General features: G+C 37.9%; 1 protein-coding gene across 1 annotated transcript in view; it reads right to left on the bottom strand.

Moving 5' to 3' along the window:
* Positions 1-19,123, bottom strand: part of UNC13C (unc-13 homolog C) — a 473,794-nt gene that overhangs the window by 305,339 nt on the left and 149,332 nt on the right. Inside the window, exon 7 of the mRNA XM_055126062.1 lies at positions 11,557-11,776. Coding sequence (XP_054982037.1) covers positions 11,557-11,776 — 220 coding nt within the window. The remainder of the gene's footprint in view (positions 1-11,556; positions 11,777-19,123) is intronic.

Here is a 19,123-nt window from a genome sequence, read left to right as displayed (position 1 = left end):
TTAGTACATTGGGTTTTGAAACCCTTACTAGCCAGATAAGGGTTTTAAACAACAGAGCCATCTTTCAGGTCCCACAATTAATCTTTAAATCTTTTATCAACAGTATTGATGTTAGAATAAATAGTCCTTCTGATAGCTTATATGCTTCAAAACAGATCCATAAATTATGAAAATCTGGTGAGACCTGTTAACCTTTTTTTTTTTTAAATATATCTGGGTATTTTTTGGTTTGCTTCTTGGTGGGCGTGGAGCATTGTAGCAGGTACCAGGGATCAATCCTGGGTGTTAACAAGCAAGGCAAGTACCCAGGCTGCTGTACTGCCTCAGACTTCAGATATGTAGCTTTCTGAAAGTTGTGCTGTATATTTTTGATCTGAAGAAAATGGTTCAACTTGCATCTCTTAGTTCAGAAACAGATGCAGAGCCATAATGAATTTTTGTCTCTAATCTGCAAATACTCACCAATATTTAGTGCTTTTTAAACCCATACAGCCCATTTTATTTTCCTAATAAAGCTATTTCTTAAATAGATGCAATTTGTCATGAGTTTCTAATTCTTTTGGTTTCAGTATTTTTCTTTAGGCCTATTCAATTTATCTTAAAGTTATCAGAGATAAGCTTAAATTTACATTTATATGAATATACCTACAAGGTTTGTGCGAGAAGTCTATGAAGCTTCATTAATATTCAACAATATCTTAACCATAGATCAGCAAAAGAGATAACATGCAGTAAATGCACTTTACACAATGAAATACTTTATGAAAATAAGGGCATCCCTATAACCTTTAAAAACACTTAGTGGACAGTTCAGCCAACACACACACACACACACACACACACACACACACACACACACACACTGCATGCAAGTGAGTTAAGAGGCAGAGAAAAACATAGCTAACAGGGTTTCATTCTATATAATGTAATGTAGAAAAGCTAATTAATAAAATACTTAATTTAACTTTTATATTTATTTATTACACAAAATAGTTTAAGTGAATTCACGGATTTATCATTTTTACATGCAGAGTTACAACTTTAGGGTTTTTCCCCCAAATAATCATCTATTCCAATCTAACAACTGCAGTATTCTCCGTTGTTCTCATTCTCTTCTCATCCCTATTTTTTCTTAACTGCTATCACAAAACCTTTTAACCTCTTCAAGTCATCTCCCCCTCACAATCAATTCCTTCCGTTCTCAGTATATAATCTTATTCTTTTTTGAAAAAAAATACAAATAAATTTTCCTATGAAAAATCAAAACAAAGCCAGTTAAATACAAACCTGATTTGTAGCATATCAGCTTTCTATGATGTACATGAATATTCATCATGGCTATTTTCAAGTAAAGGGCTGGAGCAATAGCGCAGCGGGTAAGGCGGTCGCCTTGCACGTGGCTGACCCAGGTTTGATTCCTCCGCCCCTCTCGAAAGCATGGCAGAGCCTGGCAAGCTCCCTATGGCATATTGGATATGCCAAAAACAGTAACAACAGGTTTCACAATGGAGATGTTACTGGTGCTTGCTTGAGCAAATTGATGAGCAATGGGATGACAGTGTCAGTGACCTTAGAAAATTTCTGAATATTTAACAATCATCAATGACACAACTACCTGATTGTAGTTTATCCTCCAGGCTAGTCTAAAAAGCCAGTTTCCAGTAAATGTTTTTTCTAAGTAATATAAACACAGCCCAAGGAACAAGAGAGAGCACAAAATATTTCTTGGGAAAAGCTGAGACTAAATCATTACTTATAGGTGAGTATTTAATTTGCCTCATGGTTTAGTTTAATGTGTTAAGGAGATTTTTTTATAGTCTGAGCTTATGGCCAAAGTCCAGCAAGAAACAAGAATAAGTGGAATGCAAAATGATAAGTATTATGTAAAATGTGCATTATAAAAGATTGAAAAAATATAACTCTGATCCTTGACATCAAATTAGGAATTTTTAGAAAATAAGAACTGTTTGGCTTTCACTAGAAAGCAGAATTTTGCCTAGATTATGCAATCACTTAATAGCACAAAATATGTGTACAATATAAATATGTTAGAAATAATTCCACCAACAAAATCTGTCTTAAAGAGAACAAACTAACATAGTGGTTCATAGTGCTTTGAGTATGGGAGTAGTAATCTGTCTAATTTAAATTCTAATTTAACACTTACTAGTTTGTGGCATTTGAATTTGGGCTTATTACTTATCTAAATTTTAAGGTTTTTTTTCATCTGAAGTGTAATGAAATGACTAGTAGTGACTCCCTTACTAGGATAGCAAATTGATATAGTCATCAGAACAAGAATGGAATATGTACAGATTTGAAAATGCCAGAAAGTAGAAATGGTTATTAAATAAATTTCAGATTAATAGGGAATATCAGAATTTCAAACTCCATAATTACTTAACCAATGGAAACAACTATCCAGTGAAAAGTGTCACATTTGGTCTATAATCACTGGCTAGATGGAGTCACTAACATAACAAAGATAAGAGTTTAAAAATCTGGGGGGAAATTATTAACATCACTTTCTTTAATATTTGTAAGCCCTTATCTGCACTGGGGGCTGATGACTCCACAGGAAGGTAGGTGGTTCACATAAAGGCTGAGGATCAGATACTGAGACATTTCTCTCTTTACGAAGGAGTCCTGAAAAAAAGAGAAACTGTATTTCTTGTCTTTCATTTCCCACTGAAATCCTGTAGGAGAGCCTACTCTCAGCCTCTCTCTGTTTGAACTTCTTGTGAGACGACGTAGGTGGGCATGTCGTTGGCATTTGCCTACCCATTCCCTTCAATTGGCTCATAGCCAAGACCATGGGAACATTCCTCTCCCTGCAAGGCTTTCAATCTTTTCAAAGATAAGAACCACCACTCCCTCGGGCTTCTAATCAGCCGCCTTCTTTTCTTAAAGACTCAAAGACACGCAAGCCAAAAAGCCTTTCCACGACACAAAGCTAATGTTTAATGCCAGGGTGAGTGGTGGATCTCTCTGATGTGCCATGGCACCAGCCTTCCTCTGTGGGAGGCCACATCACTGCTTGGGGGAGCATGTGGGCAGGTAGAGACACGGAACTGCCATCTACAAGAAAGGCTTTTTCACTGTCAGTGAGCTGGAAACCAAAACTGAAATTACCAGCCAAACCAAAAACCAACCACCTTTTCTTCACTCGCTGTCTCTGCCCCCAGCCTCCTAATCCATGGTGCCTTGGCTGCTCCAATAGAAACCACACATCAATTAACATAACCTTTCCTGATCAATATGAGCAACCATTGCTTTATTACTATGTGCAACTAAGAGCCTCAAACTAGTTTGTTCTACTTCTACATAAGAGTTTTCAGCAGAAAAGCTATGAAATTATCCTCACTTGCAGATAGCATCAGATCCAGGAAGAAAAAAAGAAACACCTCCGCTTTATGTGCTTCTAACACCCACTTACTGAGATACTATGATACTGAGATAGTCTGGTCATTTTCCACTGAAGCACAGGTAATAAATGAAACTTTTAAACCACAGGGTATACTAACGATCTTTAGCTGGAGGATATTGGCAAGTACTTTAAAATTCAAAATATATACATATCTCTTTTCATATATGAGAACAAGGATGCACTGATAAAATTCTACTAGCAAAAGAAATTAAAAAGAACTTATCCAAGTACCTCAGAATTATAATATTGATCCCTTCTTCCCTTCCTTTCTCTGGCTTTTCCCTCTCCCCCTCTTTGGAGACAGAGAGACATTCATACTCACATAGATATGTATGGATAAAGAAATGGATTTATCATAAATTGAGACTTTAAGTAAGGCACTTCAACATTTGCTCCCTGATATCAGCCTTTAACCAAAAGCTGTTATTAGTTTATTCACTTTATTAATGCAGCAATCATTGAGTCCACTTTTACCCAAATTAAGTTGACAAGTCAATTCCTCCTTATTGATGCTAAAATGTCTGTGTATCAATTATGCTGGGATGCACGGCATGGATTGAGATACAACATACGCACAATGGATTGACCACAGAGGGTGGACTTTAAGCAGTCATCATCACTGTATCACTGTCATCTCATTGCTCATGGATTTGCTCAAGCGGGCACCAGTAACGTCTCCATTGTGAGACTTGTTGTTACTGTTTTTGGCATATCGAATATGCCACAGGGAGCTTGCCAGGCTCTGACATGCGGGCAGGATACTCTCAGTAGCTTGCCGGACTCTCCAAGAGGGATGGAGGAATTGAACTCAGATTGGCCTCATGCAAGGCAAACGCCCTACCAGCTGCACTATCACTAAAATATACTAAAATTCCACAACTTCCCATTTTTTCCCAAGAGCCATTTTTGTTTATTTTTCTTATAAACCAAGAGAGATCTAGGTGGGGAGTTCAAAGATTGGGTCTAGAAACGCGCTTCAGTTCTTGTGGTAAGACACCAAATGATTTGAATCCCGTACAAGAAATAGAATGGTTCTCAAACCACTGACTTCAAAGCATCTCTTGAAAATCTATGCTATATGGAAGGTTATCTTTAAACCATTATAATATGCTATTTCTACTTGTCATTTTCCTGTCCTCATTTAATCCTGAAATCAATCTTTTTTGGAGGGAGGGGTCAAACCCGGCGATGCTCAAGGGTTACTCCTGGCTCCACACTCAGGAATTACTCCTGTCAGTGCTCAGGGGACTATATGGGATGCTGGGAATCGAACCCGGGTCAGCCGCATGCAAGGCAAATGCCCTACCTGCTGTGCTATTGCTCCAGCACCAATGAAACCAATCTTTAGGAAGCAGATAATTGATCTGGGGAAACTGAGGACTTGCATCTGCTTGACAGCAGTGAACATCCACAATCTAGCTTCTATGATCCTGAGAAGTCATTACATAACATATTCCATACAACTGCTTTTAAGTAGTAGAACACCAAGTTCCAAAGGATGTACTCACATCTATCTGTTTCAATTAAGTTTTACAAAGTACACCTGAATCTGAACATAATTTCTCTCCAGCTCTGAAAGTCCTGAATAAAGCTCTCACTCACAGCATTTGTTCAATATGTACAAATAACTGAGAGCTTTAAGCTATTACAGCTGCGTGGTGTGATAAATGAATACAAATAAAGAGAATCAATATCTAGTTTGCAGACAGAATTTCACCAATGAAATTGTGTTAATGGCAGCCCTTTGCAATTAGGACACAAAAACGTAATATAATCTCTTCAGAAAATATACAAAAATATTCAGGAACTAAACCAAACACACTCATAAGATTTTGTATTCCTGAAAGTTTAGTGAAGAAATATTTCTCTGTCTTTCTGCAGATCCTTGAAATTTCAGATAGAAGTGAAAATTAGGTGGTGCAAAGAGAGTGAATACAAAGGGTATGGTGCTTGCCTTGCACGTAGCTGACTCAGGTTCGATTTCCCAAAATGATGTATGGTCCCCCAAGCACTGCCACAAATGACCCCTGAGCACAGAAAAAGGAGTAAGCCCTGAGTACTTCTGCGTGTGACCTCCCAAATAAAATGAAAATAAGTTAAATGGGAAAGAATTTGTATTCAGTAGAATTGTAAGAATTCTTTGGAGATGTATAAGAAAATAATGATCAATTAGAATAGGCATCTTGATCATTTGCATAGTTTGTCTTTCTAATGTGAAATATTGTATTTTCAACTTAAAAATATAATCAAGGCAATTATTTTATTTATTATACCTTCTACAAATTCTCACTCTGAATACCTTATCTCGGTGTACATATAATATTCACATGTATCATATATATTTGCATATATATGTATATGCCTCCATAAAAGTCATGTGTATGTATGAATATATGTGTATACATGGCTTTTTTCTTGCTTGAAAATTACTAACATAACTGTTTTATATGTAAATGTCTTTAGGGGTTACTAATATCATTCATGGGCAGAAATTGCTCCATTTTTTTTCCTGCCACCCTCCCACTAGTCAGTATTTATGGCAGACACTCCCCCCATTCCTTTGGGGCATTATGGATTTCAATACAGAGACTAAGAGGTTATCATGTTTGTTCCTGTATGTACTTGCAGCACGTAGTTCTAATTCACAGTGATCATTTCCAATTATCCTTGTCCCTTCTCTATCCCAATTGCCTTTTCCCCAAGCACCTGAGGCAGGCTTCCAACAGTGGATGGATCTTAAATAGCAAGGCAGAGAAGTAAGTTAATAAAAGAGAGGAGGTAGCTCAGGCTGCTCTTACAGGTCTGGAACTGAAAGGGAAGGAAACTCAGTTATCCTTTTCAACTCTTTTTTGTTTCTCACTGTTCTTCTCTCTTCCTATTTGTACTCTGATTGTCAGTTTTGGGACTGGAAGGCAATTTGGCAACTTCCTTCAAATAGAATCAACTAGACAGAAGTGGAGATGAGCCTGCTTGGGAAATAATTGACACCTCTACACAACTCTGGCCTTCAAGGACGGAAAAATAGCACTTGATGGGATTTCAAAATCAGCTGGTTTAATTCCACTTTCCTATAAGCATATCTCAGACCAAAGATTTAACCAGAATAATAACAAATTCCAATGAATGTAAAGTAATTTTTAGCACTTCTATATGCAAACAGTAGGAGAGAAAGAAATGTTAAAAATCCCATTTAGAAATGTATTAAAAAGAGTCAATTAAGTAGGAATCACTGTATCACTGTTATCCGGTTGCTCATCAATTTGCTCGAGCGGGCACCAGTAGCGTCTCCATTGTGAGACTTGTTACTGTTTTTTGGCATATCGGATATGCCATGGGGAGCTTGCCAGGCTCTGCCGTGTGGGTGAGATACTCTCAGTAGCTTTCCGGGCTCTCTGAGAGGGGTGGAGGAATCAAAGCTGGATTGGCTGCATGCAAGGAAAACACCCTATTCACTGTGCTATCGCTCCAGCCTAATTCATTAGGAAACAAATGTTAAAATATAAAAAATAATAATGTATTAAAACCCAAGATCCTTACTGAGAAATGGAACCATAAGTCAAGTGACTTTTAAAAACATCATGGATAAGAAAAGATTTTCTATGCTCAGGAAGCAGGATTGTTAAATAATTAATATAGCCAAAGCATAATACAGATTCAGGTTCACTATAATCACAATTCAAAACTCATTGGAATTCCCCAAGGAGATAGGTAAAAATACTGTTAAAATTTATCTGGCACCATAAATCCCCTTAGAAATGTTTTTTAGGAAAAGAAAAATTGAAGATATCATAGGTGCCCTCTGTAATCTGTATTTAAAAGTTTAGTAATCAGATCAATATGGTATTAGAATTGAAGCTGATGTTCAGATCTATTGAATAAAGATACAAAACAAAGACAGTCAATTTATGACAAAGGATCGAAAATGTAATTGGATAAAAGAAAGGCTTCTCAACAAATAGTTCTGGAAACTGGTCAACCCACATGTGAAAATGAAACTGGATCATTATCTTACCCTCAACCTGTATTAGTGACATAGTGTTGAACAAGAATTTATAGTGCACGTAGAAAAAAAAAGTAGACAAAGAACCCCATGATACTGAATCCACTGGTATCTTCAATGATTCAGCTCCATAGGCAAAGAAAATAAGAGCAAAAATAAACAGGTAAGATTACATCATCCTTCACTCTCCTGTACTACAAAAGAAAGTATCACTAGAACAAAAATATGTACTACAGAATGGAAAAAAAAATTCCACATTTGTTTAACAAAGATGTGATAATCAAGATATTAACAGCAATGACAAAATTTAACAAAAAATATGGGGAAGACACAAACTCTTAAAGAAAGATACAGATTGTCAAGAGACACATGGAAAAGTTCCATCGTCATAGATTTCCAGGGAAATGAAAGTCTAAAAGACAATTAGAATGCATGCACTTGCATCAGAGAGTACCTGAGAATCCATAAAACGTGAATACTTAGATTTTAATGACAGCAATGCAGCTACCTAAGAATGGGAGTGAACTATAAGAATCTGATGGATTGTTCTGGAGAGATACTGGCACTTGGTACGGAGTGGTATGTAACAATGTAATCCTAGATATCTACACTTCCATCAACTTGTGAAGTTCAGTAACAATAAATGAAAATTATTTTAAATATAATCTCTTAATGCATTGGTGGTCCAAGGATAGAGTTGTTTATTTTTTTAAAAAATTTTCTTCTACTTTGCTTTACTCCGGAATGAAATTATGTATATGATTGTGAAATGATAGTGTAATGTCTTCAGAAAAAGATTAATAAAATACTGATAATTCTAGAAACCCTAACTTTCGTTGTCAAGTGTTTAAGAAACTATCATATACAATCACTTAATTTACTAAATAGTTTCTTCAGAGGTAAGATTTGATATAGAATAGTAGTTTTTGAGAGGTAGACCTAGATTCAAATTTTAATTGTAAGCTACTGAGAGACGTTACTGGTGCCCACTCGAATAAATCAATGAGCAACGGGATGACAGTGACAGAATTAAACTGCCTACCAAGATTTTTAATTTCCCTCGAGAAATTCAAAGATTAAAAAAAATATTTTGAGGGAAAAAAAATCGAACTTTCTTAAAATTACATGAGAATACATTGCAATTTCTCCCAATGCTTATATTTCTTAACTTTTAAATTTTTCCTGTAATATTACTATAAATGGAAACATTTTACATAAGTGGCCACACTTCCAAATTTCTTGCTTAAAGTAATGAATCAGAGAAATTTCTTGGGAAATACTGTTTCTGCATGAAAAGTTTTAAATTGTGTTAGTTATTGCAGAGAGTGATGAAGTGAATCCTTATTCTTGGGAAGACTTATGTTCACAGTGAGAGTGAATTTTTATGGGCAAAACACAAGGGTAATATTCAAGAAAATAATCCCTTCCTGTGGTATATATTATGTACACTTGCTTTTCTACATGATTTATGATTCCTTCAATTAAAATTGCATTTTAATTGAATAATCTCAATGAAAACATTTGCCTAGTTGATTTAACCAACAATTAGCAATGCATGTTAATTTAGGAAATGTAAATAGATTTTTTAAATGATTCTAGTATAGAACGAACAGAAGACTGAGCTCATTTTTTTCTTTCTTTTATTTTCTCGACAAAAGAACCCACCATTGTTATTTGGAATTTCCCCCAACAATCAGACCTGCCATAAAGGCATCATTAGATCATTTGTTTTCTATTGCTGATTCTGAAGAGCATATGATGATTTTGGATTTCTGATATTTTAGCAGTAAGTCTGCAGGGATTTCTGCCAAAAGCCGCTGGGTTCCGAGATTGGTTTGTGTGCCTCTGGGATCAGGGCGGTTCAGGAGTCAGGAACCGTTCATGGGCGGCCACTTGGGGCCTTGTCTGGGCAGCAACAGGTGAACTTATTTCTTATGCACAACCTGCATCCTTCTTGTCTAAGGAAATTAGCCTTATTATTTTTAACATGGCAATATTTTATTTCCTTAGTGGCACTGCTTTAATACTATTCATTCTTAGATCCCTGCTTCCAGTTTTGTTTTTTTAAAATAATTTTGTTTTGGTCTGAGGCCATACCTGGGGCAGTGCTCCAGGCTTACTCCTGCTTTCTGCTCAGGATAAAGCCTAGTGTTGCTGGGGACAGCCTCTGTGGCGCTGGGAATCAAAACAGGCGAGCTGCATAGAAGGCAAGCCGTTGTCCGATGCGTTATTTCTGAGACTTGAGCATTTTGTTTCAGTATGGCAAACTTCAAGTTAATTTGATGTGTGATTTTTAGCAGTAATAAGTTAAATATTATTCCAATTTTCCTTTTTTAATGCAGTATTTTCTTTTTTTTCTTTAATTTTTTTGAAATAAAAAAATTTCAAATTTTTTTTTATTTCTGGAGCGATAGCAGAGCGGTAGGGCATTCACCTTTCACACAGCCGACCTGTGTTCAATTCCTCCGCCCCTGTTGGAGAGCCCGGCAAGCTACCGAGAGTATCTCGCCCACACGGCAGAGCCTGGCAAGCTACCTGTGGTGTATTGGATATGCCCAAAACAGTAACAATGAGTCTCACAATGAGAGACGTTACTGGTGCCCTCTCGAACAAATCGGTGAGCAACGGGATGACAGTGACAGTGACAATTTTTTTTGGGTGTGGGGGGGTAACACTTGGCAATGCACAGGGCTTACTCCTGGCTCTGCACTCAGGAATCACTCCTGGCGGTGCTCAGGGGACCCTATGGGATGCTGGAAATCGAAACCGGGTTGGCCTCCTGCAAGGCAAATGCCCTCCCTGCTGTGCTACCGCTCCAACCCCAATGCAGTATTTTCTTAATATAGTTTCTTATTTTTTGCTTAGTTTTTGTTACCATATTAATATAGCAGCAACCTGACCAATCTAGTTATGGATGCAGGGAGACTAATCAGGTAGAGAAATCTGTAGATGTATGTGACTATTCTAAAAAACAGCTTGATGACACTTCTGATTTAATATTCATTTTGACATTTTCCTTTGCCCCCTTTATTTTCATGCAACACCTTCATATAACCAAGAAGAAAATAATATGTAGATGTGAGAGTAAACACAATTTTAAGTGAAAAATCTTTATTTAAATGGATTTCTTTGGGGAGCCAGAGCAATAGTAAGGCAGGGACGGTTTTTGCCTTGCACGCAGCTGATACAGATTTAATCCTTGGCATCCCATATTATTCCCTGAGTAAGTCAGGAGTACTTCCTGAGTGCAGTTAGGGGTATACTGGGTGTGCCACAATCCCCGGCCCCTCCAAAAAACCCAAAATAAATTAAATAAATAAAATATAGATTACTTTGGAAATCCAACCCAAATCAAGACCAAATAGTGGAATAGTACAAAGTTAATATGCATTTTTTTGGCTTGACATTTTAGCACATTGAAAACTAAAGTGTCAGTATAAAATACCCTTACAAAAATGAAAAATTTAGGTAATTTTAAAGGTCCAAGGAGCCTGTCCATTTTCAGAAGTGAAAGGATGAAAGGGTTATTGATATTAGTCAAAATCACAGCAGTCAGTAATTTATTTAGTTTTTTCCAATAACCCTTTGAAGCAAATTTAATTATCTCTGAAATTAAAAAAAGAAAAGTAAAGCTTTAATAACAAAATCAACAACAAAATACACAAAGAAATGCATATGTGGCCTCTCAACTCTGAGGTGTGTGGATTAGCTGTAAGAATATGTCTCCTCTGGAAGGCACCAGACGTGGAAAAATATTCCAGTTGCCATAATTATAGCAATGTGCATTAACCTTGTTTGATAGCAACGATGCACATTCCCACTCACCTCCTGGGGTCATTATGAGATTCAAATGAGTAAAGCAATTGGAAGTCACTGGGAAGTTAACTTGATGAGACAAGATTGCACACCAGACACTTGTTCTGAGACATCCAAGTTACTGAGTTCAAAACCTCGGGACTTCATGATCCGCTCTCTCTCCTAACAGGCTCTCTGGGTACCACTGTCACATGAGTGGGAGTGGAGGGAAATTGGTGTTGACAAACAGCAGGCGCAGAGGACTGAACAAAAAAATGTACACGATGAAAGCCAGTTCCGCATCACTACTTCTTCAGTCTAACCATGTACTCACTTTGCAAACAGTCAGCGTTCAGAAGGTCCTGACACTTTTCGTGGCACTTCACCCCGCACTCCAAGCACTTCATGCCTTGCCGGGCAATGCCCCACAGGAGCCCTTCACACTCATAACAGTAGGTGGGTGTCGTAGCCGTCCAGACCTCGAAATTGTGTGGGGTGGTGGAAGACATGGGGTAGATCAATGCCTGCAAGGTCTTCTTGAAGACATGCATTTTCTGTGGACACGAGAGAGGTTAACCAATGCAAGCTAAGAGAATTTCAACATAAAGTATGTGATATTTCATCACTCTTTTCTGATCATAAAAAATCTTCTATCAACTTCAATGGACACAGTGAACACAATAGCTCTGTTTACATAGTCTCCCCATGTTCCAGGGCACAGTTCAATTAAACACGCACACACACACACACACACACACACACACACACACACACACACACACACACACACACACACCCCTCTTTAATCTTTCAAACTGGACTTGGCTGCACTGCTATGTGAACTCCTTTCAGAGGCATGTTCTAGTTACTTGATAATTTCTGCATCCCTGCTATTTTGCTAAGTCCATGAGAGTGAAGGTGATAAAGGTCTCACCTAAAGTTATGGCAAGGTCAGAGCCTAGACTAGTTTCTGGATTGAGGTAATTTAGGAAAACTGATTTTTAAAAAATAATAAATTTTATTACTTTGGTCTATGCCTGTATTGGTTTTGACAGAGGCTGTTGTGTGGAGATTTTCATCTTGAGGAGCTGACTCAAGTCCTCAAGAGAGATTCCCCACTTCCCTTCTGTAACCCGCCCAAGTTGTTCTCTGTGTGGTCTCCCTGACACGTCACACCTTTCCAGTCACAAAGGATGCATCTTTTATAATGCTTTCTGTGACAAATGTTTTCATTGCATTGCATATCCCTTAGTGTTTTCTTCCTCAAAACCCTCAATGAACAGTTTGAGGCTCTTCCTGTTTCTGGAGCGAGCATATACCATTGGGCTACACTAGCATGCGACAGGGACAAATAGAGACATTACTGCTTGAGCAAATCGAAGATCAACGTGATGACAAGTGATATAAGTGATACAAGCGATCCCTTAGGAAGTATCTTATCAACTAATGTCCTAAGAAGTACTAGGGGCCAAAGTGATCGTACAGCGGGTAGGGTGTTTCCCTTGTATCCGGGTTAGATCCCCGGCATACCCTAGTGTCCCTTGAGCACTGCCAGGAGTAATTCCTGAGTGCAGAACTAGGAATAAACCCTGACAACTGCTCGGTGTGACTCCCCCTAAAAAAGCCAAGAAAAAAGAAGTACTAGTAATAAAGAGTAAGTAAAAATTATCTTTCAAAGGGAGATAATTTTTGATGGAACTTGAGAGGATCTAGTGATAGATAACCCATTGGAAAGATAAAAAAGTTCATTCATTGAGCTGCAAGAAAACCTTATCACATTTAAAATCTGTTTCTTTAGGCAAGAACTTGTCATTCTACTCTCGTTCTTAATGTATAAACAATGTTCATCATTGTCACCATCACATATTAGGGCACAGCACTTCCTAGGGGCATTTTCTTTGCACCTGGTATGACTTGGGGAGCTACTTACAATTCAGTGTTCAGGAATTGTATGTCTGTGGTGGTGCTTGAACCAAGTGATCCTTGGGATTAAAGTCAGAGCCATAACACGCAAATCCTATTCACCAATCCTCTGAGTTAACAACCGAGCACATTTCCTATGTGCAAAATTAATCAACGTTCTTCAACTTTTATAGTCTTATAAACTACAGAAAGGCTTAAAGTTTCTAGGGTTCACTTTATTTCTCTACCTCCCTATGACACTATCATGAAAATAAAATTTCATTTGTGGGAATACACACTTTGCATACACTTCAAAACACAAAATAAGTACTAAGTGTTAATATCAACAGTGAACTTGCAAACGTAACCATACACCAATGGAAAAGAAACTTGTCTGGATAATTCCTTCTTCATGCCCCTCATAGTCCACTATGCAGGTGATTTCCTGAAATACAAGCTCTCCGTGAAATCGTATCTACTAGTAATTTCACACAAGTGCCAGATGCCTAATGAGTGGATATTTGCATAAGTCCCACAGGATCCTATCTGGTAAGTAATGCTAGAAGAGAACATTTATGTTTTACGTTAATCATCCTTAAATCTCATTTCAGAATATCTTCCCACATCATTAGAATGGCCAAATTTCCATTATTTTCAGTTCTACATTATAAAATCAGCCTATTTTCATTTATTAATGATTTTCACTCACTAAGTGCTTTCTCAGAATATTTGGTAACACTACAGGAAATTCCCTATTAGGTATTTAAACTTTAGTAAAACGTTTTTCTTGCTTTTCAACATCAAGATTCATCCCTATTACTATCTGAGGATTATATCATTTGATTGTACAGAGTGGTAGCGTGGTCGAATAAAGCAATGACTCTATAGGGAGTGCCCATATTAATATTATATAAAGAAAATAACAGTATTCATTAGTTTTCAATATAGTCTGAGCATGTAAATTTCTTGGTTTGATTTTATAATGAAGATATTTTACCTAAAAATCCTCTGCATCAAGTATCAGCAAGCTGAAAATCAAAACAACAGTAAGATATCTCACACCAGTGAGACTGGCACACACCACATAAAAACACAAATAAACACACCCCCAGTGTTGGCTGGGATGTTGGGAGAAAGGGGTGTTTCATCCACTGTTGTTGGGAATACTGACTTGAGTGCAGTTCCTTTTGGAAAAAAACATGGACACTTCTCAGGAAAAAAAAAATAAAAAGAATTAATCTTCTAGCAATTCTACTTCTTAGTATCTATCCTAAGACTGAAAACTTATATTCAGAAAATACATTTGCATTTTTATGTTAATTGTAGCTACTCACAAAACCAAAGTTGGGAGACAGCCCAATTGCCCAAGAGCAGATGACTGTGTGAACAAACTGCAGGACCTATATGCAATGGAATACTACATACTATAAGGATGAAATCATGCAATTTTCTGATACCTGGATGTATCTGAAGAATATCATGCTGAGTGTAGTTACTTAGAAAGAGAGAGACAGACATAGAATTAGCTCTCTCATATGTCGAATACAGAGGAACATAGTAGTGGAATAACAAACATACAAAAGCAACGGAGGCTAAGAACTAATCTATTTTATTTTTTATTTTTTTGCTTTTTTGGGTCACACCCAGCAAAGCTCAGGGGTTACTCCTGGCTCTGCACTCAGGAATTACTCCTAGCTGTGCTTGGGGGACCATATGGGGTGCTGGGGATTGAACCCAGGTCGGCCACGTGCAAGGCAAGTGCCCTCCCTGCTGTGCTATCACTCTGGCCCGAACACATCTTTGATAGGATGCTTACCACAGGGGAAGGATGAAAGGGGCAGCTTTAGGAGAGCAGAAGAAACTGAGGCAATAGTGGAGGTCATTGGTTCTGGAATGTACCTGCATGGAAGCCTGTCATTAACAGTATTAGAAACCACATTGCTAGGATAAAATAAAAATAAAAAAGAATTGGGGATCAGAGCCATAGTGCAGCCGCTGGGTCCTTGCCCTGCATGTGCCTGGCATGGGTGTGATCCCTGGTACCCCATATGGTTTCCCAGGTACCACCAGGAGCGATCCCTGAATACGGATCCAGGAGTAAGACCTGGCCACCAACAAGTGCAGCCTAAAACCAAAAAGCGCCAGCGAAAGATGGTTTAAGAATTCCTTTAGAATTAGAAGGATGCATTTTGCTTTCCCTTCACTGTCATTCAGAGTAGTGTTTTTGATAGCATTCAAGTGAATCAGATCACCCTGGCATCCCTGATCTCCACAGAGACAGTGGAGATCTGTGCAGAGACCATTTCCTGTAATATTTGGGTTGCAGTGAAAAGGGTGTGTGTATGTGTGTGTGTCTGTGTGTGTAGGTGTGTGTCTCTGTCTCTGTGTGTGTTTAATGTGGAATTTTTAAATTTACTTATAAATAATAAGGAATATTTTTCCCTTTTATGGGGGGGGGGATGTTGGCTCACACCTGGCAATGCCGAGGGATTTTGCTACTACCTTAGTACTTAGAAATCACTCTTGGTGGTACTCAGGGTACCATATTCAAATCCTGGTTGGTAGTTTATAGGCAAGCACCATATATGATATGCTGAACTTCTCCAGTCCTCAAAGGAGAAATTTTAATTGTATTTACAATTGTGGGCTGGAGCACAGAGGGTAGGGCATTTCAAACCTAGGTAGGCCGACCCAGGTTTGATTCCTCCGTTCCTCTCAGAGACACCAGCAAGCTACCGAGAGAATCCCACCTGCACGGCAGAGGCTGGAAAGCTCCCCCTGGTGTATTTAATATGCCAAAAACAGTAACGACAAGTCTCACCATGGAGACGTTACTGGTGCCCACTTGAACAAATCGAAGAACAAGGGGATGACAGTGCTACAGTGCTATAGTGCATTTACAATTCTATCAGTAATTTTAAAATTTGTTTTAGTAGTGAAAATAAGTTCTTATTAAATTGATCATTAGGTGAAAAAATAATTTATATTTTGCTAATAAAAACAAAAAAGTAAGAAATACATACAAAATGAGAAAACAGACTTAAAGAAGAAATTTTTTAGCACAAATTCATCCATCTGAGTAAAAGAGTAATGCATTGTACCTAACATCGTCCATTCAATTTCTTTTTGTTGAACTCAAGTGATATATAGTCAGCCTTCTATGTCCTTGGGCTATAGTCAGAGTGAAAAATATAAGGAATACTTGCTAAAAAATTAAATATGCTAGAGGAAAGCAAATAAATGATAGTTCTGAATAGGAAACTAAAAAGTTTTCACTGAAATGTTTTATTTTGTTTGGTTTTGTTCAAGAGATGTGATCCATTTCATGAATATAGAAAGTGAAGCTAATTTCCAAAAACAAAGAGAACATGGAAAATTTACTAGACAGCACATGGAAAATCGATTGAATGTGGCATTTCAAAAATTCCAACATTTAAAAGCCAGAGAAGCTGTAGAAAAACATTGTATAATTCACTAGAGGGTATGGATTTCCAGTCTCAAGGAAATGAGTCTTTTCCATCCTTGAATTGTAGAATATGGTCAGGAATTCATCAAAGCTAGCCATTACTTGAGAATAAATAACATTGAAACTCTTACTCCTGAAAAGGTTTAAGGGAATGAAGGTCAGTATAGAAACTCAGGAAACAATTTTTAGGAAATAAGCATGTAGACAAAATATATCTCGCAAGAGAATTTTTACTTATTAAAAAATATTGAAGCTTTCCAGGGCTGGAGCGATAGCACAGCGGGTAGGGCATTTGCCTTGCACGCAGCTGACCCAGGCTTGATTTCCAGCATGCCATACGGTCCCCTGAGCATTGCCAGGAGTAATTCCTGAGTGCATGAGCCAGGAGTCACCCCTGTATATTGCCAGGTGTAACCCAAAAAGAAAAAAAAATATTGAAGCTTGAGGAAAGAAGGTGCTTTATTAGTATAAAAATAAAACCAGATAAAACACTGTTATAAGGACAGCTAGTAGCACTGTAGCACTGTTGTCCCGTTGTTCATCGATTCGCCCGAGCAGGCACCAGTAATGTCTCCATTGTGAGACCTGTTGTTACTGTTTTTGGCATATCGAATACAGCACAGGTAGCTTGCCAGGCTCTGCCGTGTGGGCAGGATACTCTTGGTAGCTTGATGGACTCTCCGAGAGAGACGGGGGAATCGAACCTAGTTGGGCCGTGTGCAAGGCAAATGCACTCTTCTCTATGCTATCACTCCAGCCCTTTAAATAAAGTATCTGTTGAAAATAAAATGATAAAATACACAAATATTTACAAAAATATATAAATTATATAATTAAAATTAAATACTTGGTGACATTAAAATAATTTAAGCTATTAAATTTGAGCGATATAGCACAGCGGTTGGGCTTTTGTCTTTCATGCGGCCGACCCGTGTTCGATTCCTCCGCCCCTCTCGGAGAGCCCGGCAAGCTACTGAGAGTATGCAGCCCGCACGGCAGAGCCTGGCAAGCTCCCCGTGCATATTGGATATGCCGAAAACAGTCACAATAAGTCTCTCAATGAGAGACGTTACTGGTGCCCACTTGAACAAATCGATGAGCAATGGGATGAAGTGGCAGTGACTGAAAGTAGTATTAAAATTTATGGGATTCTTGGCAGGAGTGTAGTACAGTGGGCAGGGTGTTTGCCTTGCCCCCAAACTACTAAGGTTCTGTCCCTGGCACCCTATAGGTGCCTCAAGCCCACCAGGAGGGATCCTTGAGCACAGAGACAGGAGTAAATCCTAAGTACTGCTGGTGTGGCTCCCCACAAAAATGTTGATGGGAATCAATGTGCAAAATGACTGTGCCCACTTTCATCAACGTACCCTCAAACCTCCATCAATGCCCACGTGTCATCTCCATGTTTGAATTCATGATTTTCTCTAATTCTCACTCCCTGCCACCACCACCACCTCTATCTCAAAAGTTTAAAATCTGAAGCCAAGGATTTGTCATTGTCTCTCTATTCCACAGATAATTGGTATCATTTCATATGCGTTCTCCTTCAGACTTCTTTGCTTTAATATCACACTCTTTTATTCCATTTGTGTTTTTGTGAACTTCATGTATGCTTTAATAATTTTGTACAGATGCTATTTTTTTTCATTTTAGTTTTTTGGGCTACACTCGTGAGTGCTCAGGGCGTACTCCTCACTCTGAGTTAAAGGATCACTCCTGGTGGGCTCAGGGAACCATAAAGGGTGTCAGGAATAGAACACAGGTGGGTGGCTTGCAAAACAAACACCGTGGTGCTCTGGTCCCTCTATACTACAGTTTCTTTACTCATATGTTGAAGTTTTTAGTTTTTCCATATCCAGGTTATTGTATTAAGTAAGCACTGCAATGAACATAAGAATATATATATATATATTCTTTTATATATATATATGCATATAGCTGATTGAAATGGAAAGACTGGGTCATGTGGGACTCTACTCTCTACTCTTACTTTTTGAAGATTCCTCTTTACTCTCTAAAGAGGCTGAACCAGATGACATTTCCATCAAAGGTCAATGAGGATTTCCTTTCTACCATATCTATGTAACCAGTACTCATTTCCAGAATTTGTATTTTTATGCCATTCTCACTGGTGTGGGAGGCTGTCTCATGACGTTTTGATTTATATATCCTGATTAATAATAGGTGGTAATGAACAATGTTTCATATATCTATAGTCATCTAAATGTATTCTTTGGAAAGTGTCTGATCTCTCTCCTTGGTTTTTTTTTTTTTTGGAAGGGGATGCAGGGCTTGATTTTGTTTTTGAGCTTTGTACGTGCTTTATATATCATGGATATTATTCCTCATCAGATATGTTCTGTACAAATATTTTCTTCCATTATGTAGAACATCTTTTTATTTTAACTGGAGTTTCTTTTGCCGTGGAAAAGCTTTTTAATTTTATACAGTGCCATTTGTTTATACTAGTTTTGCTATCTTTGATTATTGAATCAAATAATTGAACAGACTTCTAAGGCCCATATCCTGGAGC

Source organism: Sorex araneus, chromosome 2 (assembly GCF_027595985.1).
Source record: "Sorex araneus isolate mSorAra2 chromosome 2, mSorAra2.pri, whole genome shotgun sequence".
NCBI lineage: Eukaryota > Metazoa > Chordata > Mammalia > Eulipotyphla > Soricidae > Sorex > Sorex araneus.
Note: the sequence above shows the minus strand (reverse complement) of the source record. Positions and strands in the feature narration are given on the sequence as shown.